We start from the raw sequence: 27,777 nt of genomic DNA, 5'->3' as shown, positions 1-27,777 counted from the left end.
GGAAATCGACCTCACATCTCCATCTCTCTCACCCACTCATGCTCCGCCTTTAATTCCGCCAACTCCAAGATCAGTGCCCTTCACCAGAGAGAGAGAAAGAGAGAGAAAAGAGAGAGAGACATTGTGGGAGTGTGTATGTGAGAGAGAGAGAGTTATTGTGGGAGTGTGTGTGAAAGAGACAGAAAGAGAGAGTCATTGTGTGTGTGAGAGAGAGAGAAAAGACAGAGAGATACATTGTGGGAGAATTGTGTGTGAGAGAGAAAAGAGAGAGAGAGACATTGTGGGAGTGTGTGTGTGAGAGAGAGACATTGTGGGAGTGTGTGTGTATGAGAGAGAGAGAGAGAGAAATTGTGGGAGTGTGTGTGTGAGTGAGTGAGAGAGACATTGTGGGAGTGTGTGTGTATGAGAGAGACATTGTGGGAGTGTGTGTGTATGAGAGAGAGAGAAATTGTGGGAGTGTGTGTGTGTGAGAGAGAGAGAGACATTGTGGGAGTGTGTGTGAGAGAGAGAGAGAGAGAGAGAGAGAGAGAGAGAGAGAGAGAGAAATTGTGGGAGTGTGTGTGTAAGAGAGAGAGAGAGAGAGATATCTAGCCACTGACACATAGCTTTAAAGGCTCTGCGCTCCCGTCAGTGTTGGTCCACTTGAGGGTTCTTCTTCTTCTTCTTCTTCTGTGATCCACCTCCTCGCTCCTCGCTCGACCTTCACCATGGATTTACTCTAAGGGGCTCGTGGGACTCGAACCTCTTCCCCCTGCTATGAGTTCCTCTGCGGGGCAACTTTCCCGTGCGCACCGGTGCCGCTGAGCCGCGCGACCCCCCCCGGTGGGAAAGTGAACCCGCGACCCCTCCACGGACATGCACTCGCGGTGAGACCCTCCGGACTCGTCCCCCTTGTCCTCTCTCTGTCCCCGGAACCAGGCCGTCGAGATGCAGAAGAGCGTGCGCTACAACGAGGGCCATGCGCTGTTCCTGTCGCTGGTCGCGCGTAAAGAGGGGACCAAGCGCGGGTTCCTGAGCAAGAAGACTGCGGAGAACAGCCGCTGGCACGAGAAGTTCTTCGCCCTCTACCAGAATATTCTCTTCTACTTCGAGAACGAGCAGAGTGCGAGACCTGCCGGGATCTACCTGCTGGAGGGATGCACCTGCGAGCGCGCCCCGGCGCCCAAGACCTCCACCACGGGGAGAGAGGCGCTGGAGAAACAGGTGAGAGGGGGGGAGAGAGGGAGAGGGGAAGAGAGGGACAGAGGGGAAGAGAGAGAGAGGGGGAGAGGGTGAGAGAGATGGAGAGGGGGGGAGAGAGAGAGAGAGGGGGGGGCAGAGAGGGAGAGAGAGGGGGACAGAGGGGAAGAGAGAGAAGGGGAGAGAGGGGAAGAGGGAGAGAGAGAAAGATAGAGATGGAGAGGGGGGGAGAGAGAGGGTGAGAGGGAGAGGGGGGAGAGAGAGAGAGAGAGAGGGAGAGAGAGAGAGGGGGATAGATAGGGAGAGAGGGATAGGGAGGGGGAGAGAGAGGGAGAAACAGGTGAGAGGCCGAGAGAGAGGGGGAGAGAGAGGGAGAAACAGGTGAGAGGCTGAGAGAGAGAGGGTGAGAGAGAGAGAAAGAGAGAGAGAGGGAGAGAGGGGAAGAGAGAGGGAGAAACAGGTGAGAGGCCGAGAGAGAGGGGGAGAGAGAGGGAGAAACGGGTGAGAGGCCGAGAGAGAGGGGGAGAGAGAGAGGGGCAGGGGGGCGTCAGTGCCTCAACCCCTGCTGTCAGTGGACAGGTGACCTCATCACATCTGTCTCTACAACTTCACTAATCCTGGTCCATGACATGAGCATGGGGATCAAACTGTTGCTTGGCAACAGACATGCACAAAACCTCATAGGGAACCTGCTGTGGTTTTCACATAAAACTCTATTCACCCAATGCTGCACTTTAAAAAGAACAAGAATCTACTTGATCTACAAAAAGTTTCCTCAAAATGTAAACTTGACCTCATCGCAGGCTACCATGCGTCTCATTGAGGCTGCAGCAGTTCATGCAGCCTCTTGGCTCTCTGCAGCATTACGAGCTCCAGAGCTTCCTCCCCGAGCAGGTGACCATCCTCCGAGGATTCAGATGCAAATGGGAGCGAGCTGTTAGCAGAGAACATGCAGGAGCAGTCACAGCACAACAGCTCCTGCATGCTTTTCTCTTTTCTGATCCACAAATAAGCTCCTTACCTGTGAGCAAACTGTAAAAAATATATTTACTTTTTACGTTTTTCTCCCCTTGATATAATGTTGCTTGCCGGTTACCACAGAATGTTCTTTATTTGTGATCTGGAGAGTGTGAACTTGGATTATCATGATGCAAATGCAGTTATTCTGTCAGCAATTTCTTAAGTCAAATGTATTACAAGGCAGACGGTGGAAGGCTCAATGCAGCAACAGGTTTTCTGTCTTTAACCCTTTGAATGCTGCAAAGTAAGAAAGCACTTCTCCTTCTATAGACACATTTGATATTTTCTCGATTTTCCGATGAAATATTTATTCTCAGGATGCCATGTTTTATATTCTGTAACATGACATCACATAGAAATATTCAACATGTCCTGTGCTTCATTTACTGCAGTGTGGCACATTTAGTGTCTTCAGAAACCTGTCATATATTATACAAAATAAATTTGTAATATTTGACCGTCTCCTGAATCCTGCTGGTCTGTAAAATGGTTTCATACCAGTACAGCTGTGATGCGTGCTGTACTGGTATGATATGTTTGGGTGAATGTGTCAGTGGCTGTGCTCCTGGAAGTTGCCTCTGTATTGTTGCTCCGACAGTTAGGGAAGAGCTTGTTGCTAGGAAACATTTAATTTACCGTTTGCACCAATAATTGTGCATTTAAAAAAACAACAACACAAAATGCACATTTATTGTTCAGGAATCACATCAATTGGGTTTCATCACTCACATAATCAATATTTGTGAATATATTTTTATGAATTGCATTCTAACGTAACAGAGAAAACAGATTGGTTCCTGCCCAGTTGGCCTTGGGAACCGTGAGCATGTGTGTGCACAGGCATCGTGCCCATTGAAATGTACTGGGAGGAATGTTCTGGACAGAATTGACTTGTCACAGTTTAAGGAAGTATTGAGGAGACAGTGAGTGGATGCAATCACTTGGAAGTTTGAAGAGTGGTTAAAAATGGCCGCCAATCACCATCACACGGAAAAAAATGTATCTCTAAAAGATGTTCTTGCACAGTGGACCTCTGTCCCTTTAAATGTGTAGTGAAGACAACTCATTCCAGATGTATGCAAATGGAGGAGGCACTAGATGGAAGAGTGTGGTTTCAATCAAGCAACAGAAGAGTTGGTCTTTATTTCTGCAAAGGGTTTGTGATGAATGATCATGAGAGGATAAAAAACTCTTTTGGAGGGAAAAAAGCTACAAGTGGCTCCGACCACTTCTTCTGATGTTCCCCAGCTCGGCTGTCATGACCTCATTTGATCCTCTTTCTACGCTGTCTCACTCTCTGTGTCCATCGGTCTCACTCTCTGTGTCCCTCTGTCTCACTCTCTGTGCCCCTCGCTCTCACTCTCTGTGTCCCTCTGTCTCACTCTCTGTGCCCCTCTGTCTCACTCTCTGTGCCCCTCTGTCTCCCTCTCTGTGCCCATCTGTCTCACTCTCTGTGTCCCTCTGTCTCACTCTCTGTGCCCCTCTCTCTCACTCTCTGTGCCCATCTGTCTCACTCTCTGTTCCCATCGGTCTCACTCTCTGTGTCCCTCTGTCTCACTCTCTGTGCCCCTCGCTCTCACTCTCTGTTCCCATCTGTCTCACTCTCTGTGCCCCTCTGTCTCACTCTCTGTGCCCATCTGTCTCACCCTCTGTGCCCCTCTGTCTCACTCTCTGTCCCCATCTGTCTCACCCTCTGTGCCCATCTGTCTCACCCTCTTTGCCCATCTGTCTCACTCTTTATCCCCATCTGTCTCACTCTCTGTGCCCCTCTGTCTCACTCTCTGTGCCCATCTGTCTCACTCTCACTCTGCAGCTGTGAGGTTTAATTAGGGTTATTTCCAATCTGCCCACGGCTGACGCTATATTACTACACAGCCACGCAAACAGGGAGCAAACCAAACAACGGTGGCATTTTGTTGGGCTTATGAGGTGTGTGTGTGTGTGTGTGTGTGTGTGTGTGTGTGTGTGTGTGTGTGTGTGTGTGTGTGTGTGTGTGTGTGTGTGTGTGTGTGTGTGTGTGTGTGTGTGTGTGTGTGTGTGTGCGTTCAATGATCAAATGTCAGTAACAAAGGATTTCAGTCCTGATCCAGGCGTTTTCTGGATAAAGGCCTTCCATCTCTCCATCAGTCGCTCTTCCTCTTCACTGTTTCTCTGCACAGTCAAGTGAGTCTGCCAGCAACCCGCAGTATCACACCCCCACAGTGAACCACAATGCGACCACACAAATAACACACAGCCACCGCTCACTCCCTCTGTCTCACTCTCAGAGAGACACCAGCCCTTCAAATCCTTTTGGAGAGTGTTCACACAGGCCTGAATGGTTTCCACAGCGACTGTGGACAAGCACTACTAAGTGAACACGTGTGTGTGTAGAAGGCAATAATAATTGTCAAATTATCCCTCCGCCCGTCGTCAGGTGTCCGGTGATTATTGATTCCAGGGAGAGTTCATCAGAGGCCATGAACCAGTGGAGACGTTTCAAACGGTCTGTTTCCAGAATGCCACTCTAATGTCAAGATTCAAAGGCCAGGTGTTCCTTTCTTGAAAGGCTGTTTGTCATGTTGTAAAAAAAAGGAGCAAATCAATATCTCAAAGGTTTCATTTTCCTTTTTGCTCAGGCTCCCCACACGTTTAGAATAAAAACGTGTTTTTGTCAGCATTTGGTCAGTTCAGTTCAGATTGAGAATTTAACCCAAAAAGCTGACAACAGTGTAAAAATACATTAATTACATCATTAATAAATGTCTATTGGTGAAGGTTAATTATTTGTGTTCATGTTGTATGTATGTTTTCATTCTGCATCTACATCAAATAAACTTCTAATATCTACTTTACTATCTGCATTTAAATAGCTTAATTTTAAATGTCCAAAACAAAGTGCATCCAGATCACTGCAGCGAAACCTCTGATTCAGTCTTTGGGTTTAATCAGGGAGGCAGTTCATGTGCAAACATTTTAAAACCAGCCTTTCTTATCTACTGAAGAGGAACCATACAATATGTTCATGATTCCAGAACTAATGGCTCAGCACGGTCACCAAGGATGCTTGAAAGGAACGGACAAATTGGCTGTAAAGGGGATCGAATGTGTGACCTCGTCTTCATCCGCGCGTGATGCACACGGTGCTGTGGTGCAGTGAAAGAGGAAGTTTCATTAGAACCTTGGAGCAGGTTGGTTCAGTGTCGTGTGCTGCGGCTCCACCGGCTCTAATAAAGTGTGTTTGTGTTGAGCTGCAGCCGTACAGGGTTCTTTACAACAGCCTCCCTCCTCATTAGAGTTGATGTGAGAAAATGTGGGGTGACACTGGAGTTGAAGTGCCGGTGCTGACGTCCTGATGTGCGTTGTGTGTGTGTGTGTATGTGTGTGTGTGTGTGTGTGTGTGTCTGTGTGTAATTAGTCCTCATTAGAAAACCCCTCTCGCTCTAAATGCTCCTCTCATCACATGTTTAGCTGCTGCTCACGCTGATCGTCTGCATTCAGAAACAAGCTCCTCCCATTGTCCTGCAGGATTCTGATCTGCTCTCCCTCTGCAGCCTGCTTTTGATTTTCCTCTCAAGTTTCCTGCCAAGTGTTGGGGTACGGACCTCATAGTGTTGGACAAGAATTTAAAGCTGGCATCCGTCGCTTTTATTTTACATTCTGCTCTAATCAAAGTGTGGTCAATGAGGATTATTAAGAAACTACTCCAGATACAACAACTGGAAAAGCTGTGTCCAAAGCTCAGAATCTGGTGAAAACAATGATGGGTTACCACATCCTGGGCAAAGGAGGCATATTCCAGGGCCCCTGAGCCACAAGGGGCTGTTGGTCTCACCATTTATCATTACGCCATCTTTTTTTTTCAACGTGTTGAGTATTTGTTGTTTTTGATACATTGGAGTAAGTGTGATTGAGAAAACGCTGCTTGATCCCTGGAGTTTAAATGCCCTCAGGCACAGGCAGTGCACATGTACTGTTTGTGTGTGTTGGTTGGGCTTCTGTGGCGAGTTTGTGTCAGGGCCCGCGGTCAGGGGTGAGCATAGTGAAACATTCAACAGCTCAATGCTGAATATTGGACTTAAGTTTGTCACAGACTCCGAGTGAAAGCTAATATTTATACATCTGCTTGATGTGTAAAGAAACTGCTTCAATAACCGGTTTTCTATATCAACCACCTCAGGTGTTGGGCTTTTCGCAGGGAAACAATTAATGCAGGTTTGAGTGACATAACAGTTTGTTAGTTATATTTATTTTAAAAAGGCAGTCTTGATTATTACCCTTCAATATATGCTATTTTCAAACCTTTAGTATTTATCATTGCGTTGTTGCTAAAAAAAAGAAGCTTTACAAATAAAAAAAAATGCCCCAATTTTTTGGTAAGCGATGAACCAACAGTGGAAAGTTGTGGACCTGACAACTAATTCAAATATTTATTGCTGCAAATTTGCTGATTCTTCTGCTGCAAAATAGCAACAGGATATGAAAATGTTGCAGCATGTCCATCAGCCTGTCAGGAGAGCTGTGTTCCTGTCAGTCGACACACTGCCTCAGGTTGATTCGAGAAGAGGAAACCTCCCAACACAGCACATGTGTACTGGGAGAGAAAAAAAAGTATGTCGCCTTACTATATGTGCGTGTGTTTTTGACCTATATGTAGAGTAGGGAGGACAGCAGCGAAAGTAGACCATGGAGGAGGGGAGCGATCTGTTTAATCTCCAGATAAACGGACAGGTAATCCCCGATCACAGTATTCTGAGGCAGGCACAGCAAGTTGTATACAGTGTGTGTATGTGTGATAGCTCTGTGTGTATATGTGTGTGTGTGTGGGAGAGGAACTTCTCTGGAGGAAGTGAACAGCATGCAGGGCAATGAGAAAACAGCAGGATGTGGGAAGCTGATCCAGTGATTGTCACATTAGCTGCCACATCATTGGTTGAATTGAGTGGTTACATAAAATAAAGCTGCTGCTGCTGTTGCTGCTTCTGTCAAATTAATGTTTTGTATCGCTCCAGGATACCAAAAAAAAGTTGCTTTTGGTTGTCTGAAGTTGGAAAATAAATCTTTTAGGGAGTGAAAAAGGACCATTTAAACTGTAGAGAGATGATCAACAATGAAATATGCCACGTTAACCTACTTATTTCATGTGTTCTTTTTGATCCTGTTGGGTGTTATTCTGTATAAAGTGAGATATTATAAATAAATACAAAAATCCACCAATCCGCCCCTCTAAATTTCACTTTTTAACAGTACTGCAAATAACCCTGTTAAACAGATGTGTAAAGACCCAGGTTTAGTGGTTCTACAGCATTTATGGGCCAGACCATTTCCTGGCTGGTTGCAGTGACCTGCTTCTTGTAACCTGTTGTGAGGTTGTTAAACTTTTCACCTGCTAAAGCTTCACATTTACTGTTCAGACATCAGTTGTGACTCATGACTCTGCAAGAAAGCGAATAATTTTGTTTCCCAAAATGTATTTCGTCTTTGAACGGATTTTTACAGAAGGCTGATCGAAATGTCATGAATTTCCTCTTTCAAATACCAAAAATGACAATAAGTAGTTTTACAGGAGTTATCCTACTTCTTCAAGTCTTGTCACCACTTGCAACCAGAAGCTCCACGTGTAGGCCTCATGAATCTTTTGCATCATTTCATACAGGTTTTGTAACTTTTGTCTGAAGTTGTCCCCCTCCGATCCCCCAAACATGGTTACTTCTGGTTTCAAACAACCAAGATGGCTCTGGCCAAAATGCTAAAGCGGCTGTTCGCAGACCAATGGGTGACGTCACCATGGGTGGTTACACTGCATCTTCAGTAAGCTGTGTAGGGGCAGTCTTTATGCTATGCTACGCTAACAGGCTGGTGCCTATAGCCTTATAATCATTAGACCCATATGCACATAAATATCATCTAAGTCTTGCAAGAGCGTGAGTAATTATTTTCTCAAGAAAGAAGATTGTTTTATTCTTTGTACCACTTTATCTATTATAGCTAATATTATGGAAGACATCTGGCCACCCATTAAAAGTTAATTCATAATTTATTGCATTGTTGAAGATGAATGGGTGTGCAGCCTATGGTACGATAAATAAGATTAATATCGGTGAACTCACAGGGCTTACACAGCAGTCGCAGTTTGTTTCCTTGTTCTCGTCCTCGAAGCATTTCATGAAGCCGCTCTCTGTACAAAGAGACATTATTGCCCCTGTGGGAGCGCGACAGGAGTTGAGAAATGAGAGGAATAGAAAGAGGAGATCGGGGTTTGATCCAGGAAAGTGGTGGGTGAGAAAAGTAACCCCACACCCCTTTTTCCTCCTATTCATCTCCCTAAAGCTTCTTCTCAACAATGACTTTTATTATGTCAATATCGGAATTAACTCTCGTAATAATGTATTTTGGCTTAATATGGAAATTATAAATAAGCCGTGAACGTTGTCGAAAATAAAAATCTGTTGTAAAAATAAAAATGCGTCCGTAAGCCATTTGGAAAAACACTCACATGTAGCTTTAATTAGTCGTATTTAAATTTTCTTTAACACCGAATTATGTGGCTTTCTTCTGTAGAATTTTTCATACTCAAATGAAACAATTGAAATTTGTTGTGACTCTGTTTGTTGATGTGCCTGAGACACCGTGTTCCCCCTTGTGATCCGTACTGACAACAGGAGGTTTGATTATCTCTGTTGTGTTAATAACTCACTATCATTGCATGTGTGTTTTTTTTTTAACGGTATCTCACTCTGTGTTTTATTCCGTTGTTTTCAAGAAGACACACGTGGTGCATATACTCCCACATACACCCACACACACACGGAGGGAATCCAGTTTATGGATTATATCAGTTCCTCTAACATACACATGAATCCGCTCGACTCTCTGTTGTATTTCTCTGTAATGGTAATTATCGCCCTGTGGGACTTGAGGGATCACTGTGCGGAGCCCGATTCGCGGCAGCAGTGCAAAGGTGGAGACACAGCGGCTTCCAGTGAAGGCGAGATTTTAAACCGGCTTCTTAATGATTTTCTTCCACTTCCTTCTTGTAATCAGCACGTATGGATCTCAGGAAAAAGATGAGACAAAAACCTGCTGTTGCTCCGAACGTGGTCAGAGATGAACTGCAAACACACACGAAGAAGCCAGCCTGTGATTGCTTTCCTCCACAGCTCAGAATTGTGTTTTACCAAGGAAACGTTTGGTTTCACAGAATAAGGCCAGCCTTTGAGGTTTGAAACTGATATTAATGTACAGTATCTGGTACAAACACAGTTAATCAGATGAAACAAGGCAGTAGCACGATCATGTATCTTTGTGAGCTACCTGCTGCTGTAGCCCCATAACCGTTGCATTGGGTTTGTCTTTTAAAAGTTATTATATATACCGGTGTTGATGATAAAAGGAGAAAATACAGTGCAGCTTTACAAGTCAATGCTGACATTTACTTAATAGGTGTCATTTGTGTTGTGTCACAGAATCGCAAACGTTGCCATCCTACTTTTATTTCAATCACCATCCCTGAGGGTATGTATGGATGAGCCCATTTACTGTACTACATGTTTTATATTGTTCTACTCAGCTGCTGCTTTCTACTTATTTAAGTGTATACTGAAAATAGCAGACTTTTGAAATGGATGGATGATGGATAAAATAAGTTTTAATCTATAGCACACACAGACACACACACATGCACATCTCTCTTTAGTTGTGAGGACACTCATTGACATGATACATTCCTTAGCACCTTTCCTTAACCTTAACCATCAACTAAATGCCTCACCTTAACCTTAACCTTAGTCTCACCCTAAAACCAATTCTTAACCCTCAAACAGTCGATTGAAGAAATCAGGGCCAGTCAAAATGTCCTCACTCTGTTGGGTCTTTGGGTCCTCACAGAGGTATAAGTACACACACACACACACACACACACACACACACACACACACACACACACACACACACACACACACACACACACACACACACGCATACAGGTGTTCTTGCTCATGTTGCGTTAAAAACTCCTTGTACCTGGGCAGATCCAGAGGCGGGGCCAGGGGGGCAGTGAGCCCAGCCTAAATCTGATTGGCCCCTGAAATAGAATAAACTAGTCAATTACTATGAATACTAACAATACACCTGACAATTTGTTAAACCTACTTTAAGGATGTGCCTGAACAAGGAACACATTTCAGTGATGTGTGGCTTTGTTAAAAACTATAGAGATAACAGTAAACAAGTAATGACTCAAATGGGCACTTTGCTGAAAGTTGTTTGTCATATAATTTGACCCTCTGTGTAAATCCACTTTATAGCCTCTGATTTAGAAAAATCCTGGATCTACCACTGCAAAAACATACTGGTAAAGTCGTTTAGTGGTCGTGTTAATGTTGCATTGGTTCCTTCAAGGCAGAAATGCAGTACTTCTCGGATGCTGCTGTATAATGGAGTATACAGTACTTAACCTATATAGAGTGTACAGAGGGCGCTCTATGTGAATGTGCTGTCTCTTTTATTGTCATTCAACCAGCCTTGGTATAACGTACAGTAAGTGTGTACTGTACACAGCCCCAATGGGGATCAAACCTTTAACACGTTCAGTGCACACGCCTCTTTCAACCCACTGAAGTGCACAAGATCAAAGCTGTTAAATGCTGCTTTCAAAGCCAGAGTCAAGAAAAGATTTTAAAAAAGGTCCTAGACTAGATATTGTACAACCTAATCTGGCCTCTCATCAGTGCAGACACCAACGGAGACAGCAGTGCTGAATCATTAGTGGCAATTCCAGTTTCTAATCATCAGTGAATCCCAGAGGTGATAATGCCCTCTTCGTGTTTTAAACATTTACAGATGTTTCTTGATTCTTCAGCAATCGTTTGCCAAATGAAACTATTGCCACCAAGTCCAGTTTCATGTTAGAGTCTTTAATCCATAATAGGGGATAAAGGAATATTCAATACAGGGATACAGTGAACCAGAGGATGTGTGTTTGTGTGTGTGTGTGTGTGTGTGTGTGTGTGTGTGTGTGTGTGTGTGTGTGTGTGTGTGTGTGTTTGTAATAGGTATTAATTTCCTAATGTTCGTTCCCTGTTGGACAGTATAAAGTCGTCAAAACTTCTCACTTGACACATCTGGTCTCGAGGCAGGCGGTTTTGAATGAGTGACCCGAAATTGCGTCTGGATAATAACATTTGCTGCCCTTCATTGTGTCTGTGTCTTGCTCTGCGGTGTTAAAACGCACTTTGTGTCACGCTGACAGTCGCACAGTCTCATTTTCTGTAATGGCTGTTTCTCAGGAAAAAAAAAAGAAGGCTTCAGGTGGTAAATCGGTCGTTAGTGACATTAAGAGTGAAAGAGTGGGAAAGACTCCGTCTCTTTGTCTCTTCCACTTTTCCTCTCGGCCTTTATTTGTCTAAATTAAATTTCTTACAGTACAGTGAAGGCCCTGAGGCGTGGAGGGTACGTTGGAGCCGATTTGAAGGGAGAGCGAGCTGGTTGTCCTGAATGGTTCTGTGGAGTTAGGGAAGTGTGTGTTTACAGCTCAGAGGGAGTTAGAACTCTTGCTAATGAGGACACAGTTGCAGTCTAACCCGGTGCAGTGTATTAAAGCCACGAGGTCCAGCAACATGCAAATTCTCCTGTATAGGTTGATATACCATTCAACTTTAATGACTGCATGAGGTTGTATGGGTCACAGCTGCAGCAGATAGTTATAATATACAGTAGGGGTAGAAAAAAAAGAATATTGGATTATGAAAAAGTATTTAAATATATTTAAACAGACAAACTGGCAACTTTAACAGAGACTCAAGGAGAGTGAAGAACACCCACATTATGTAAAGTATCTTGGGAACAGGAATTCAATTTAACAAAAATAATACAGAGTGGTGATGCTGTTTGGTTTTAACTGGTGGATTCATGCATTTGTTTCACCCAATCACCATTTATGTCAATATGCAGTTTTCATATTCTATGTATCCTTGCAAAGTGGATTCCTAAAAACATTATCTGCAATTTTATACCCATGTTTGCTAGATGATGCAAGGACAGTGCAAAACCACTCTGCCGCCAGTTGAAGTACTCTAGTTGACTATTTCTGTTTCATTATTTATAGTTCTGTGTGTAAAGGAATGGTACTTGCTAAAACTTTAGAAATCGGTCCAGTAGATCGCTGACACCGAGGAAATGGCAGCAGTGGCTACAATGTGATCTTATGGGGCAACTGCAACAGTCCTCTGAAACTGTTTTTGTTTCCATTAAAAGGCTCAAATTGTTATTTTTTGCTAAGATTCTGCATAACTGTTATGTTTCCAGGGCACAATGCATGATGGCAAGCAGCTAGTCAGCATGGCTAGCATTATTGGCATTGCTTTGTAATGTAGTGTGTGGTCTGTATACAGTAGGTGTAGCTGCAGTGCTTTTTTCCCCAACAGCACCATGGTGTCCCAGTGAAAGGTGTTTTTAGCCGGTGCCTCCTCGCTTTATTACGTAGGGGGGGGGGCGACAGTTTCACAGGGAGGGACACGTGCCTGGACTGGTTACCAAAACAAAGCAGTGAAAACACACTAGAGAGAGTGTGACTTCGTTCTCTACTTAGAACCACAGCTCCACTATATCTTCACCTACAAAATAGTTTTTGTAACAATGCTTTTTTTTTTAACATTAATGGTAAAGCTACTTTTTAATCAATAAGTAAAGGATCAGATTACACCACTCATGTATTTAATTTAAAAGCTGTAGAAGGCAGATAAATTGTCAGTCTTACATGTAATGCGAATGGTAAAAATCAATAAACGTCACCACTCTGTCTTTGTTCAGATACTCTAGGCTCAGATTATCCATTCACAGCTCTAAAATCTGCATTTGTAAAATTGTTTTGTTTCCCACTGAAGGGTTCCTCCTCCTCCTCGTGTCTAAAGTGGCAAAAGGATGGATCAATAAAAGCATTAAATGAATAGAGGCAGCACTGAAAAGCAGAAAATGGAAGTGCAGCAGAAGCTTCAGATATTGGGTTGCCATGGAAATGATTTCTTGTTATGTAGTGGCTCAATTTATAAATGTACTCGGTTAAGAAATATTATGTAACAAGTCCTTTCTCTTTCTCTCTGTCTTCTCTTTCTACCCTTCTCTCCTCCTCCCTGTCAAACACTGTTAGAGCACAGATTATTGTTGATGTAATAAAATCCAGCCAGCCAGTGAATCGAAACGAAAGATACATACAAAGCAGTGTGTGTGCATGTGTGTGTGCGTGTTTACACATTTTTGTTAATGGTTCTGGCTTGAAAACTGATCTTTTCACAACTCATAGTCGTCATGGGGACCAACGATGACAACAATTCTGATGTCCTGGTGAAGGCTGTGAATTGAGGTTATGTTGGAGTTTGTCTGTGGCTGTTCAATATAAGTCAGTGTCCTACCAAGGATCGCTGTGCAAATATTGTGTGTGTTTGTTCCAGTAACCATGGTGACTCCATCTCAGACCCGTCCCCTGTGCACCGGGGCCGAAGCCCGTCCATCCTTCTGCAGGGTAATCGTCCCGCTTCGGGACTCAGTTTGGTTCACTGAATCCTTACTGAGAGAGACACAAAGGGATACAGGATGTGGAGATGGTGGAGGAGGAGGAGGAGGTGGAGTGGCTACCAACAACAAGAGGAGTGAGGATGCTGGTGGAGCTGCATGGGCAGAGGAGGCGGAGTGGGATGATAGGTGAAGTGCAAAGAGAGAGGGAGGAGGAAAGAGGTGGTTGGATGAAGAGAAAAGAAGAGAGGAGGAGAGGGAAAGGCCACGCAGAGCTCAGTCTTCTCGGTTTTCCCCGACTAAGAATAGCAGCTCTTCTGGTAACCCAGTGCCCCAGGACATGACCATCTGAATAAAAGCCTCTATCGCTTGATATAATGTCTGGTGTGTGTGTGTGTGTGTGTGTGTTGTTGTCCATGTCTGTGTGTGAGACGGGGGAAGTATTTTAAAAGGCAGATACTTGGGGAAACTCATCAGAATAATAAGAGAGACAGACGGGAAATGAGCGGGAGACAGAGCGAGCCAGCTAATTGATGGTGATGACAATAGGCTGGTGGAGAAGGGAGGCCCGGGCGAGATGCGATGTTTTATCTCTGCGAGCAAATAACTCTGTCATGTGTGTTGAGCCGCCCACCCACCCGCCCACCTACCCTCCCTCCTCCTCCGCCTTGTCCTCCTCTGTGTCTGCGGGCTCTGCTTGGTTCATGTAAGGGCTGCGGACCTCTTATTTTATACGCAACGAATCTGGGCAAGAGAAGAGTGTGAAAAAGAGGATGTGCCTGAAAGTAATGTTTCCATATGTCTGCACCATATGCCTGTTCAGCTTTGGTTAGCATCTCCAAACAAGCAGCCAAAACATCTCGTGCTTTACAAGTGATACTGCTGACTCGACTGAAAACGATTCGGTCCCAGGGTCACAAATATGAACAGTTCTTTTTCTTTTCTCCCCTTGTGTTTTTCTCTTTCTTCAGCACTACTTCCTCATAGTGTTTGGCCACGATGGACAGAAACCTCTGGAGCTGCGGACAGATGAGGAGTGTGAGTGTGATGAATGGGTGGAGGCCATCCAGCAGGCCAGGTACACACACTGGATTATTTAAAGGGTATTTCCCATGGGTTTAATAAGAGTAATGTTATTTTAAACATAGCCAGAAAATGTGACTTTTCTCCCTTTCCAAGGAAATGTTGCATCACATTATATTACCTTAGTTTTACTGTATATAACCTCGGATGATGCGTCTCCACTTCCTCCGCATAAATTTTCCAGATAAATGAGCGGTTGGACAAACGTCACTGTGATGAGAACTACTTAAATTACAGAAATGTATGTATACATTTGAAATGTAATTTAACTTTTAGTTTGGTCCATGTCCCACCACTAACCTGGAGGAGGCAGGATTTATGACCTATACTGCAGCCAACTTGACTTTTGGGGAGTTGTCAAGTTGTCCATCTTTATAGTTAGTCTATGGACAAAATGATAACACTAGCATTAGCATTAATGATGGTTTTGCATGCTTTGGGCCATTAAATATAAATTAACTGTAATTTACTGTGAAGCTCGATGTTTTATAAAGAATATCCAAACAATCGATATCTTTTGTTTCTTGACTTTCAGTTAATTTCAGTGTTTAAAATTGATTTATATACAAAGTAAAATGTGACTTTATGACTGAATGCATCTGGAATCTAGTTGTAAATTGGACTTTTGAAAGCGGTTCCTTTCTGGTTAACAGCTTTCACTGTGGAATGATCAAACCCTGAGGATAAATATCCTCAGCGTTTAAAATATCTGAAACAGATAAAGTACATGTGGGTATTGATTATATTTCAAAGTGGCTGCTTTACAACCTTGTGTTAATTTCCCCTTAGATTCATGCTAGGTATTCAGTAATTATTCATGTTCTGAACCGCTTAATAACTCCACAGTTTATTGTGTTACTTGTGATATGTGGCATTAAGCTGAGCCAAGCCAGTCAAGTCTGAATCAACCTCTAGCTGCAGTCATAAAAGGAAATTATGGAATCCCACTGAACTCATTATGGTCAAGAATATATAGGTGACACATGTTGAAAGGGTGGATACGAATATATAAGCATAAATTACAAGCATATGTTTTATTTATTCAGCAGCATCCATTGACGTTCTGCCCACAGTGGGGGACAGGAATGTATCAAACCAATGTTGTGTACAGCCTAAGACTTAGAAGTGTGTTTTATGTGTCTTCCCAACACTTCAATGCTGAGGTATTTGTGCAAAACTTTATTTGCAGCTACTCTGACATCATCATCGAACGAGAGGTGCTGATGCAGAAATACATCCACCTCGTGCAGATAGTGGAGACGGAGAAGGTGGCTGCCAATCAGCTGCGCACCCAGCTGGAGGATCAGGACACAGAGATCGAGAGGCTCAAAGCAGAGGTGCAGCACACTAACACACACACACACACACACACACACACACACACACACACACACACACACACACACACACACACACACACACACACACACACACACACACACACACACACACACACACACACACACACACAGCCTTAATGAACACCAAGATTTATCAAAACTAATTTCCTCAGAGTTACCACAGGCATTTCTAAATCAAGCAGGATTTCCAGATATTAAGGATTACAGCTTTAAAGGGACTCTTACCTTTGTTGCATTTGAGAATTACAGCACATTCGAATCATCCCGCCTTCCTCCAATGCCCCACCCCCTCGTTCCCATCCGCGGTGTTTTTTCTTTAGTTTTTCCCCCTGGAAGCGGCTATTTCAGTACGCCGTGGACCACTTTGGTCTGCCATCGTCAGTCGCTACGGTCGATACGGTCGCTACTCGCTACTGTCTGCCGTGGAATCAAAACAAACCCTACAGTTGAGGACGCGCCTTGATGACGCGGGCCCGAATGCGCCAGAAGAAGCAGACGGGCTTCCTGTCTGTTTCCATGCAGCAAACAGACAGGTCTGTCGGCCAATAAGGTCCTTCGGTCCGAAGAATTTTATTGGTTGAAGTTTTCACTAAATATAATGAGAGTGAAATAATTGTTTGCTTTAACTCCTGGTTGGTCTGTCTTGCATTTTAGAGTGTCATTACCTTATTAATACCAATTTAACCTTATCCACAAAAAGTGTAAAAATGCAACAAAGGTAAGAGTCCCTTTAAGGAACATGAAGAAGACTAAAGACCTCCGCCCCTCACCCACGCTGTAACAGCAGGAGGTAGAGGAAGAGGGGGTAATTCATGTATTAAAGTATGATTAGCGTTTTTATATCATAAATATGATAAATACATATTTATTTATTTAATTGGATTGATAAACCCTGCCCTCGCCTAAACGCTCCGGGCATTTTCATGTTGTTTGGTCTGATCTGGAGAATTTCCTGCTGCATTGCTCATATGTGAAAGGTAAATTCTGGATAATGTTCAAACCCAGTTGTCCGGTTATTATCCTGGGTTCATGTTTAAAAACTGCTTAGGTCCGATAGTCAGTCAGTTACTCCCTCACTCACTCACAGGCCCGTACAGCTCTGTGATAACTCTCCTGTTATGAATAAAATGAACAGTGATCTAAGAAGAAACACATGTATAAACCTATATATACCCATAACAGCCCAATGGCTGTGCATTGTGCATGTGCCCTGTCTTGTTGTATTTATGGCAGTGGAGGGGCGGGTGTGAACGTTTTTTCCGTCCCCTCTGAGCGTAGGAGGAGAAGCCCACCACTCAATAGAGACAGCCCATCAGCTCCCTTACAGACGGCTGCCAAACCATTAAAGAAGAAACACGCCTCTGTTCTGCCGCCAGGGCGCAGTTAATCAGGGATTCATGTTCAGAGACAAAACAGAACTGATTTTCACAACACTGTTTCTCAGAAGTAATTACAATTCTCTGCGTGACAGCAGGTAATTATTGGTTTGTGTTAATTAGATCTATAGCTGGAATCTTTCATGAAGTGACCGATAACTGAGTTTACATCACTTTAGATCCTGACATCAATATCAACCTGTTGAGAAAAACTTACAGTGATGATTCACGACCGTTGTTTATTCTCTTTCACTTGTTCAGTTTTTATGATGGGCTGGTACAATAATATCATTTGATTTCCAAGCATATAAAATAAGGGGAACTAGTGGGAAGCAGCCATCTATAGCCATTCTAATTTTGGATTTATTTGCATTATAATGCAGTGCAGTATATCAATTTTAGAAAATGATTCTAATTTGTGTCACGACACTGATTTTGTTGTGTTGTAACGTGAATATTAGCAAAGCTTAATTTTCTGACTCTGTGATCTCTGAATAATTATCTAATTATCTCCTGAAATGAAAACAAAGAGGTTTTATGCTAATTGTACAACTTCATTGTTCAGTTATTTAAAAAAAATACTATTCTCTCTCCCACTTTTGCACCTTTATCTGACCCAACAGAAACACTCCCTACAAAAGCATTTTACTGTAAAGGAATATAGAGTCAGTTTTAGGGCCACTTAAAAAATATGAGATCTCAAGAATGAAGTCGTAATGTCATGAGGAAAGATGTCATTATTTTAGGCTATAATAATCAAATGATTAACGCGTAATGTGGAGCATCTTGTTAAATTATACTTTATTATAGGTTTCACAAATGACTTAATCTTTTGGCTCACCAACACCACATTATCATTAGTATCAGGACTTTAAAGATTGTGTAAGAAAAGAGGAGGAAATGTTTTATCCTAGTAGACACTTTAGTTTGTTTAGTATCTCTGTGCCGTTTTATTGAAACCATGTGAGATTTATAATTGAGATTTTGAAACGTTATGTTATACATGTAATATTACAACATTATTCTAGAAAGCTAGAAAGAATTCGGAATTTATGGACCACCACAACAATTGTTTTTTAAACTGTAATTGCTAATTGGGGGTTGTTGTTGTTCCTCTGCACATTCTTCATCACATGCCGGAGAGATGGGCAGAGGGCAACACAGAGTTCGGTGTTTGATTGCAATGTAATTCTGCTCTGCTCAGCTCGTGGCCCCAGGGGACGCCATTTTCCCCACCTGCTGCTAACATCTCCATAAATCACACCCCCACTGTCATTTCAAATTCTGTATCGACTGTTTTTTGGTTAAATACACAATATTTCTGTTTTTGGGAGGAATGTTGCATGGATTAGCTGGTTATGCTGATTTTAGTTGTAATTCTCCCTCAGAGCAACAAGTGTGGCAGATTCTTCTGGATGCTAAACACTGCCATCGCCTCTCATTGGCCTGCTTTATAATGAAAATGCTAACGAATGACATTTTACATTAGCAAACATCTGCCGGTGTAATGGTGCTGCTCATGAAATAAGGATTACACTTTGTGGGGCCGCTGATCCGTCTCATTAAAACACTCTCTCGTTTGTTTGTTTGTTTGTGTGTGTGTCGCTCTGTGTTTATGAATATTTAAAACAACTAGCCACTGTTACTGTCAACACTTGGCAGACTGGTCCCTCTCTGCTGCCACTCATGATGATGGCGCTAGTGAAGGAGAAAATGAAGATGAAAACGTTTGGCTGTTTTTTTTCCTCATTGTGTGAAAAGCTGCTGTTGTCAACAGGCATAAGGTTAAAGTAATACAGAGCAGAGCCAGAGACACTTTACAGCTGCTGAGGTTATTTCTGCACGGAGGAAAACGCTGCAGAGTAAAACCTCTCACCAGCTGCGTATGAAACTCATCACAGCTTCTTTAAGAGAAGTGGTGTTTTTTGGTCTCTATTATTAGCTTCATAATGGGGAATAAGATTGTTTTACCATCTATTTTACATTATTTTGAGGTTTATTCTATGATGCAGGTGTTGCAGGAGGTTTGTTTGGCTCCACGCCGGCGACAGCCAGCGGCCGGAGGCATTATGTTTTCAGGTTGTCCGTCCCATTCCTGTGAACGCAATATTTTTATGCTTTCACATTTGGCACAAACATTTACTTCAGTCAAGGATTAACTCACTTTCGTAGCCAAAGGTCACGGCGGCCTCACAAAGAATGTCTATGTTTTTCTTGAACATGATCTGACCTCTGTGACCTCACTGCGATATCTCCGGACAGCTCGAGTGAATTTTTCTCTTGAACATGGAATTAATTTTGGTAGCCAAAGGTCAAGGTCACAGTGTTTTTCTTGATATCTGAAGTTCGGCTTGAGGGAATGTCTTCAAATTTGGTGCAAATGTTCAATTGGACTCAAAAATGACAAACTGAGTAAATTCTGGTTGACCTTAAATGAGTTTTGAAAAAAAGTATGTACACGGAAACTGCACTGGTAGGCGGAGGCATACAACCGTAGTGCGGTTATTTCTTATACGCAGCAAGCAAATGTGTCTCAAGGTAAATCTGACTCTGCTCTCTGAGGACACTTGATTTAAAAGTGTTCCCATACATTTAAATAGAATAGAAATAGAACATATTAAGCAGCAGGTTACAGTTTTTCTTTCAACAGGTGATCAGGCTTGTATTCAACCTAATTTGCTCATTGTCAATAACTGATAACAGCTTCTCCTTCTCAGCCATTTCTGTTTCTGTATGAAGATGCAGATTGTCAAAGATGAGAATGTCTAAGTTTGGTTAGTGTGATTTTGTGTCCACATTTAGTCATCCGCATTTTGCTCAGATTGTTTGTTTGTTTGAATTCCTCTTCAAAAGATTGTAGCTCTGAACAAAACCAAGGAGCGAATGCGGCCTTACCACATCCAACATGAAAACGAAGACCCGGACATCAAAAAGATCAAGAAGGTAAATCAATAATTTTCTACACCTTCATACTAAGAGAGAATCTAGGTTTCATGTATTTGCATTTTGTTTTCAGTAGCATTTTGCTGGGCCAGGTTTGCTCCATGCTTCCTTATCCGTATCTCCACAGGTGCAAAGCTTCATGCGGGGTTGGCTCTGTCGGAGGAAGTGGAAGATCATCGTTCAGGATTACATCTGCTCCCCTCATGCCGAGAGCATGAGGAAGAGGAACCAGATCGTCTTCAACATGGTGGAGGCAGAGACAGAGTAAGTTATCAGCCACCAAAGAAAGGTTGTCTCTCTTGATGAGTTTTGCAATACATGACGTAATCTGAGTTCCTCTGACTGTGGCTCAGGAAAAGATTCACATTGTGTTAAAGCACTGTACAGTAGTGTTGTGTGAGAAACACAACAATCAACAGGTTTGTGCATGTTGTATGAGACAAGTCCAGATAATTCTGTGAACCCTATTGTACTATTACAACATTGGATTTTCAGGATTTTTGCATGATTGTAATGAAGTTACTAAATTTGTCAGGTCTTTGATTTCACAAGTAGCAAGAAGAGATGTTCATTTCCCGTATTTACCTTTAAAAGTTTCTTAATTAAATTCAGTGTTAATACCCATTATTCTCTATAAACATTTATTTTAATTGTATAATATATAACTGTAAAATTACATTTTAAGTATGTTATTTTATATGTACAATATTATAGGAACATTACCTAATTATTAAATATTTACATAGACGTTATGTGTTTAGGAGTTCAGATTTTCTGCAATCTTCCACACATTTTCCAGGTGATATCAAGTTGATACAGATGTGTGTTTCTCTCTCTCTCTCTCTCTTTGTGCATGTGTGTGTGTGTGTGTGTGTGTGTGTGTGTGTGTGTGTGTGTGTGTGTGTGTGTGTGTGTGTGTGTGTGTGTGTGTGTGTGTGTGTGTGTGTGTGTGTGTGTGTGTGTGTGTGTGTGTGTGTGTGTGTGTGTGTGTGTGTGTGTGTGATGACAGGTACGTCCACCAACTCTACATCCTGGTCAACTTTTTCCTAAGACCCCTGAGGATGGCTGCCAGCTCCAAGAAACCTCCCATCTGCCACGATGATGTCAGCAGCATCTTCCTCAACAGGTGTGTTCTGTATATTTGTATAAAAAAAGTCCGTCTTTTTCTTTATTCTGGATCACAGAGTTTATTATGCTTAAATAAAAAACATTTAAGTTTATTTTGTCAATTTGTTTCTACATTTTTTTGTGTTCAGTGAGACCATCATGTTCCTACATGAGATTTTCCATCAAGGCTTAAAGGCGAGGATAGCAAACTGGCCAACTCTGGTGCTGGGTAAGCTGTCACTTGACTTCACACAGTACACAAACACACAAACACACACAATACACACTGTTTGCCCTGCATCCACTCAGTGACATCAAGGTCAGGTTTTCAGTGGTCCTCCACATCCAGTTTGTCTCATTCAAATGTCAGCCTTGAGACACACACACACAAACAAACCCACACACACATTTTCCTATCTCTGTCTGCAACACACACATTTATTGTCTTGGGGAACAATGACTGCTCAGACCAGAAGGCATCCCATGATTCTTTCTCCCAAAACAGAAGCGCCTTCGACAGATAAGCATCACCTAGGAGACAGACCGCTGAAAGACGTCACAGCAAATTACGTGTGACCAATTCCTAAAGAAACTGGTCCTCTGATTAAACACAGTGTCCTTATCTGACACCGCCCCTCGGGCCGAAGCTGAACGCTGATTTTTGACCAACAGCATGATTGTGATCTTTTCATTCTTTCGCGATCTCATCATTTGAATAAGAAAATAACATCAGCTACATTGGATGCTATTTCACAATGTCACATAAATGTTGAAATTAGGTTTGATCCTGCTCAGGTTTTATTTCTCCCAGTGACTCGTGTTTGACGTCACGAACGCTTCAAACACTGAGTCTCTCTCTCACCTCACCTGTGTCTTCTGCGTGTGAGCGATTCGACCTGGGACTGAACGCCGAATGTATCCATTCCCATTGTAGACAAAAGCGATGTTATTCCAAGATGTCAGTGTTTTTTTTGACCATTAGAAAATGGGCCTTAAATGATTACTTAAATTACTTTTTAAACTATATTCTACTTGATCCATATCCATAAAACTTAGCAACAGTATCGATAAACTACCTGACTATATACCTTTATTCAATATTTCCAAGTTGCCCTTTGTTCAGATAGTCTCACAAATCTGGATTTTTAGTCATAAGCACCATTACATGAGATTTTTAATGATTTTTTAGATTGAAGTTTTTCTAACTTAGCTGGAACATAAGCTGGTGGTATAATGGTTACCAACTTGATTATGGGTTGACGATTTTTTTTAAAATTCCTGCTAAATTATAATCACAAAATAGCTACAACTGTATCAACAGATGATTCCCCAGTTTGGCAGGTAGGTGGTTCCAAGCATCTTGGAGAACTGGCTCCAGTGGTTCTGTGGATTCTGTCCGTCTCTGTATCTTCCATCTCGTCACGTGACGGACTCCATGATGTGGAGATCTGGGATCTGCCATCTGTCTCTGAAGACAGTGCTTTATGGCTCTGGTTGTGTGTTTAGGGTCATTGTCATGCTGCAGAATGAGTTTGTGGACATCTTCCTGATGGATAAGAATCTAAAGTGCCTCAGATGTTTACAGAGTCCTTTGTGTGTGTGTGTGTGTGCGTTTGTCTCCAGCCGACCTATTCGACATCCTGCTGCCCATGCTGAACATCTACCAGGAGTTTGTGAGGAACCATCAGTACAGCCTGCAGGTTCTGGCCAACTGTAAGCAGAACAGAGACTTTGACAAGCTGCTGAAACAGTACGAGTCCAACGCCGCCTGTGAGGGAAGGATGCTCGAGACCTTCCTCACATATCCCATGTTCCAGGTAGAACTTGGGCACCAACATACATTGGTTTTCTCAAAGAAAACTAATGCAAATGTCTTTTACTAAAGTTTGCATATTGTCATATTGCTCTTCCACCTGTCAGATTCCCCGCTACATCATCACCCTGCATGAGTTGCTGGCGCACACACCTCATGAGCACGTGGAGCGAAAGAGTCTTGAATTCGCCAAGTCCAAGTTAGAGGAACTGTCCAGGTGTGTATCTGGTTTTCAGAATAATCCACTTCCCTGATACATCTTTGTGTTGAAATCGGATCTAACTAGTGTTTGTGTGTGTGTGTTTCCAGAGTGATGCATGACGAGGTGAGCGACACAGAGAACATCAGGAAGAACCTGGCCATAGAGAGGATGATAGTGGAGGGCTGTGACATCCTGCTGGACACCAGCCAGACCTTCGTCCGGCAGGGTGAGCCTCCGTCAGCTCACAGCAAATCTCCGGAGGTTCACTCTAACATTCATCTTGTAATCTGAGAACTGAGACTTCGATGGAGCTCAGTGTTACATTAGCTGCTGTAATGGTTTCACGAGAGGGGGAGATTTTACTGTCTGTCATCTTACATCTTGAAAATGTGGTTCTACAAATTGGTTTGGCTGTTTAATGAGAACTTTCTGACAAGTTTAAGATCAGCTTGGATAATTTATATATAATTAAAAAGATGCAATTATTAAAGTCTTAATGGATTTGTATCAAATATCAAAAAAGGCGTTGCAACCGATTTTTTGTGATTCACTGCACAAGCTGTATTTCGTTTGTTTACACTGACCTGAAGCAACAAGTGGTTAGAGACTCAAATAAACTCTGAACTAATAAAATAAAGAAATGCACAAGATTCATATCTGCACTGACAAGATAAATTCCTATTACTACACTAAGGAGAAACAGATTCAGATCAATGCAATATTTCACATTATGCATTATTGAGTGAAACGTCAAGTTACCCTTCGACTACACAGGAGAGAGGATTGTGATGTTCCAGATGTGACTGAGTGACAGGAGATGGAGACACCAGCTTTGAAAGTGCATCTACTGATCCTAACACATATTTTTTATATTCATTCAAGATGAAGCATTACTTTGACAGTAAATCAGCCAGTTTTAGTGACCTAAAATGGGCAGATGCATGTGTGCAGTGGTCCAGAAGTATATAAATATTTTTTTTCAATTTTCCTGTTTGGGTCGCTGCAAACAACGTTGTAAACCCATCCTCAGCTTAGTGTCAGCGTAATGAAGTGTAAGGTAATCCTGTGCCCCCCCCTGCTCTTCAGGCTCCCTGATCCAGCTGCCGTCGGTGGAGCGAGGCAAGTTGAGTAAGGTCCGTTTGGGTTCTCTCTCCCTGAAGAAGGAAGGGGAGAGGCAGTGTTTCCTCTTCACCAAACACTTCCTAGTCTGCACACGAAGCTCTGGGGGAAAACTGCACCTTCTCAAGGTGAGAAAAGCTTCAGCACTTTAAATTGCAACTTTTGTCCCAAATGTCAATAAACAGCATATTTTCTCTTTTCTTTTTGCAGCAAGGAGGAGTTCTGTCCCTCATCGACTGCACGCTCATAGAGGAAACAGAAACCAGTGATGAGGAGTGTAAGTTTACTACAGCTACAGTATGAAGCAGTGTGTTCACAATGGTTGACACACAGGCAATTTTTATTGGCTCATGTAGGCTCTTCACCGCTCAAGGAGGTTAATTAGGTGTCAGACAATAAGTGTCCGGAAATTACTTCCTTTTAAATATCAGATGCTCACCCCTTTAAATGTCAGGTTTTGATCTTTTAACATCACAGATCCATTATTTTTTTCTCAGAGGATTCATTTTGCAAATAGGGCGATTGATGAAACACTTACAAACGCACACACACACACACACAAACACACACACACCCACACACATACACACACACACACAAGAAAATCACATGCGTATGCACACATGCCTTTAACACACACCTTTACACTTAAGCCTCAGGGGTGCAGAGAATGGAGATAGCAAGTCTGCCTAATTAACCTTGAGTGTGTGTGTGTGTGTGTGTGTGTGTGTGTGTGTGTGTGTTACTGTTATCATCAAGAGGTTTTCTGTTACACTGTAAAAATCTCCTTCCTCCTCTATTAAACAGCTAAAGCTGGCGGTCAGGTTTTGTGTCAGCTGGACTTTAAGCTCGTAGTGGAGCCATCTGATTCTGCTTCGTTCACTGTGGTGTTACTGGCGCCATCGCGTCAGGAGAAGGCGGCGTGGACCAGCGATATTAGCCAGGTAACACACGCCGGGAGTCACACCAACACACACCCAGACAAACACAGACTAACAAGAACCTGCAAATAGCGAAAGCATGTCTCCTCTGGGCATTGAGGAGGCTTAGTGATAAGTAAACACAGACACGGGTGCAGCTCTCCAGGGGCGAGTTCAGCTCACAGCTCACTTCTTCACAAACAGAGTGGCATCATACAAGCATGTCACACTGGATTCATTCTCACCGGACAGAAAAGATGCTCTGACAGCTCACACACTTTTTCCTCATCAATCAGACGGTTGAAATGATTTCAAAACTGGGTTCTGCATTATTTTTTAAAAGGAGAATGAATAAAGAATATAGCTTTAGGGTTAGGTTGCTTTCCTCAGAAGCACGGACACATTTAAATCCCTGTCATCTTTATTTGGGAAAATTGATTTCGATTACCACATTAAATCCTTGAGCTTTGTGTAATTTTACAAGTAAGAAATATCACAGATGTCATGTCTGTAAATGCTGCTGCTTGTCTTTATACAAAAATAAAAGGAATGCAAATATTCAAAGATACAGATATAGTAACCTTCAGGCCGTGGATACAGATTAAACACATTCAGGACTAAGAGCCATGTCAAGCTTTCTTAACTCATTAATGGTAATGAGTAAAATTCCTTTATCACCATTGATTGTTTATTTATTACTTTTTCAGTTATACGCTGCTCTTACCACTGCTGGTTGCTCTCTGGGTGCGATATATGTGCACGATACACACAGATGCTTCTACACAAGGAATAACGTAATTTCAATCTCAATTTGAATTTCAGTTTGCCAGAGCCTGTAGAATGACACATCACACACATTATTCTTTCTTCATATTATGATTCCCATGAGGGTTGGGATTCATCTCCATCCATATACATCCAGTAGGTCTCTCAGATCTTCTCTCCAGGGCCTTTACTGGCTGTTCTTAGCTCCATACTGAAAAACAAAGGGCGAGCATTTCTTCAAAGTCGTGGCTCCACCACTATGAACCTTTCCTTCTGCAGCAACAGAAAATCCTCTGTTCAAATTGCTCCTCGGTTTCTTCCCCCAATCAGCTGCTTTAAAAACTGTCTCCTCATTATTTATCCTCCTCTTCTCTCTGTGTTTGCAGTGTATCGATAACATTCGCTGTAATGGCCTGATGACCAGTGTGTTTGAAGAGAACTCCAAAGTCACTGTGCCTCATATGATCAAGTAAGTACAAGATAAGATACAACAAAGGGGGAATTCAGTTGTTTCAGCAGCAGGCGAGTCAGACTGAGGTAGACAAGAGAATAGAAATATAACATTTAAACCAAAAATGCGGAGTTGTACATGATATACACCTTTCACTGTAGAAGTGGTTTGTACAGAATGTTATTTAGCAAAGTGCAGTGGAACAGGATGATTCCCTGAGCAAGTTAAAAACTGTTCTATAAGTATAAGGAGATGTTGTGATATCTTTCCTTAAGAAATACTGATATAAATAGAGTGACATGAGAAAAAGCAGTGTAGTATTTTATAATCATTCCCGATGCAGTATGATTGTGTGTGTGTGAAGAGGAACGCCCATCTCTTCATGCTGGTTTTGCTAAACTTAATGTAGCCTATCTACCCTGGTGACAATGTTACAGTTTTGTTGTTGTACAGTAAATTTGGAACTGTGTGTGCAGTTTTGTTTTCTATTTATTTATGCTTGACAGTATTCATTGGTATCCACTCCTATTTTCAGCCTCCTTCTTTGAAATATGTGGGTTTTGTATAATTTCTCTATTTTCTATTGGCTATTTTTGTTTGAGCCCTGCTTTGTTCAACAGTCACCCATGCTCGGTTATGTGTGTGTGTGTGTACGTTTGACCGTGTGTGTCCATCAGATCCGATATGCGTCTCCATAAAGATGATGTTGACATTTGCTTCAGCAAGACGCTCAACTCCTGCAAGGTCCCCCAGATCCGTTACGCCAGCGTGGACCGGCTGCTGGAGAGGCTGACGGACCTGCGCTTCCTCTCAATAGACTTCCTCAACACCTTCCTGCACACGTACAGGATCTTCACCACCGCCACGGTGGTCATGGACAAACTGGCCGACATCTACAAGAAGCCCTTTTCCTCCATTCCTATCAGGTCATTCCCAGCATACACACACAAA

The 27,777-nt window shown here is 42.6% G+C and overlaps 1 protein-coding gene across 3 annotated transcripts in view; it reads left to right on the top strand.

Moving 5' to 3' along the window:
* The first annotated feature begins 927 nt into the window (after positions 1-927).
* rasgrf2b (Ras protein-specific guanine nucleotide-releasing factor 2b) overlaps positions 928-27,777 on the top strand; it is a 39,882-nt gene continuing 13,032 nt past the window's right edge. For all 3 annotated transcript variants that reach the window (XM_061072004.1, XM_061072003.1, XM_061072002.1), the window contains exons 1-15: positions 928-1,203; positions 14,658-14,764; positions 15,959-16,106; positions 20,360-20,449; positions 20,577-20,713; positions 21,459-21,575; positions 21,706-21,785; positions 23,180-23,373; positions 23,477-23,586; positions 23,679-23,797; positions 24,658-24,818; positions 24,901-24,967; positions 25,498-25,634; positions 26,762-26,844; positions 27,504-27,752. In XM_061072004.1, coding sequence (XP_060927987.1) covers positions 928-1,203; positions 14,658-14,764; positions 15,959-16,106; positions 20,360-20,449; positions 20,577-20,713; positions 21,459-21,575; positions 21,706-21,785; positions 23,180-23,373; positions 23,477-23,586; positions 23,679-23,797; positions 24,658-24,818; positions 24,901-24,967; positions 25,498-25,634; positions 26,762-26,844; positions 27,504-27,752 — 2,075 coding nt within the window. The remainder of the gene's footprint in view (positions 1,204-14,657; positions 14,765-15,958; positions 16,107-20,359; positions 20,450-20,576; positions 20,714-21,458; positions 21,576-21,705; positions 21,786-23,179; positions 23,374-23,476; positions 23,587-23,678; positions 23,798-24,657; positions 24,819-24,900; positions 24,968-25,497; positions 25,635-26,761; positions 26,845-27,503; positions 27,753-27,777) is intronic.

This window comes from Limanda limanda, chromosome 5 (genome assembly GCF_963576545.1).
Source record: "Limanda limanda chromosome 5, fLimLim1.1, whole genome shotgun sequence".
NCBI classification, from domain to species: Eukaryota; Metazoa; Chordata; class Actinopteri; order Pleuronectiformes; family Pleuronectidae; genus Limanda; species Limanda limanda.
Note: the sequence above shows the minus strand (reverse complement) of the source record. Positions and strands in the feature narration are given on the sequence as shown.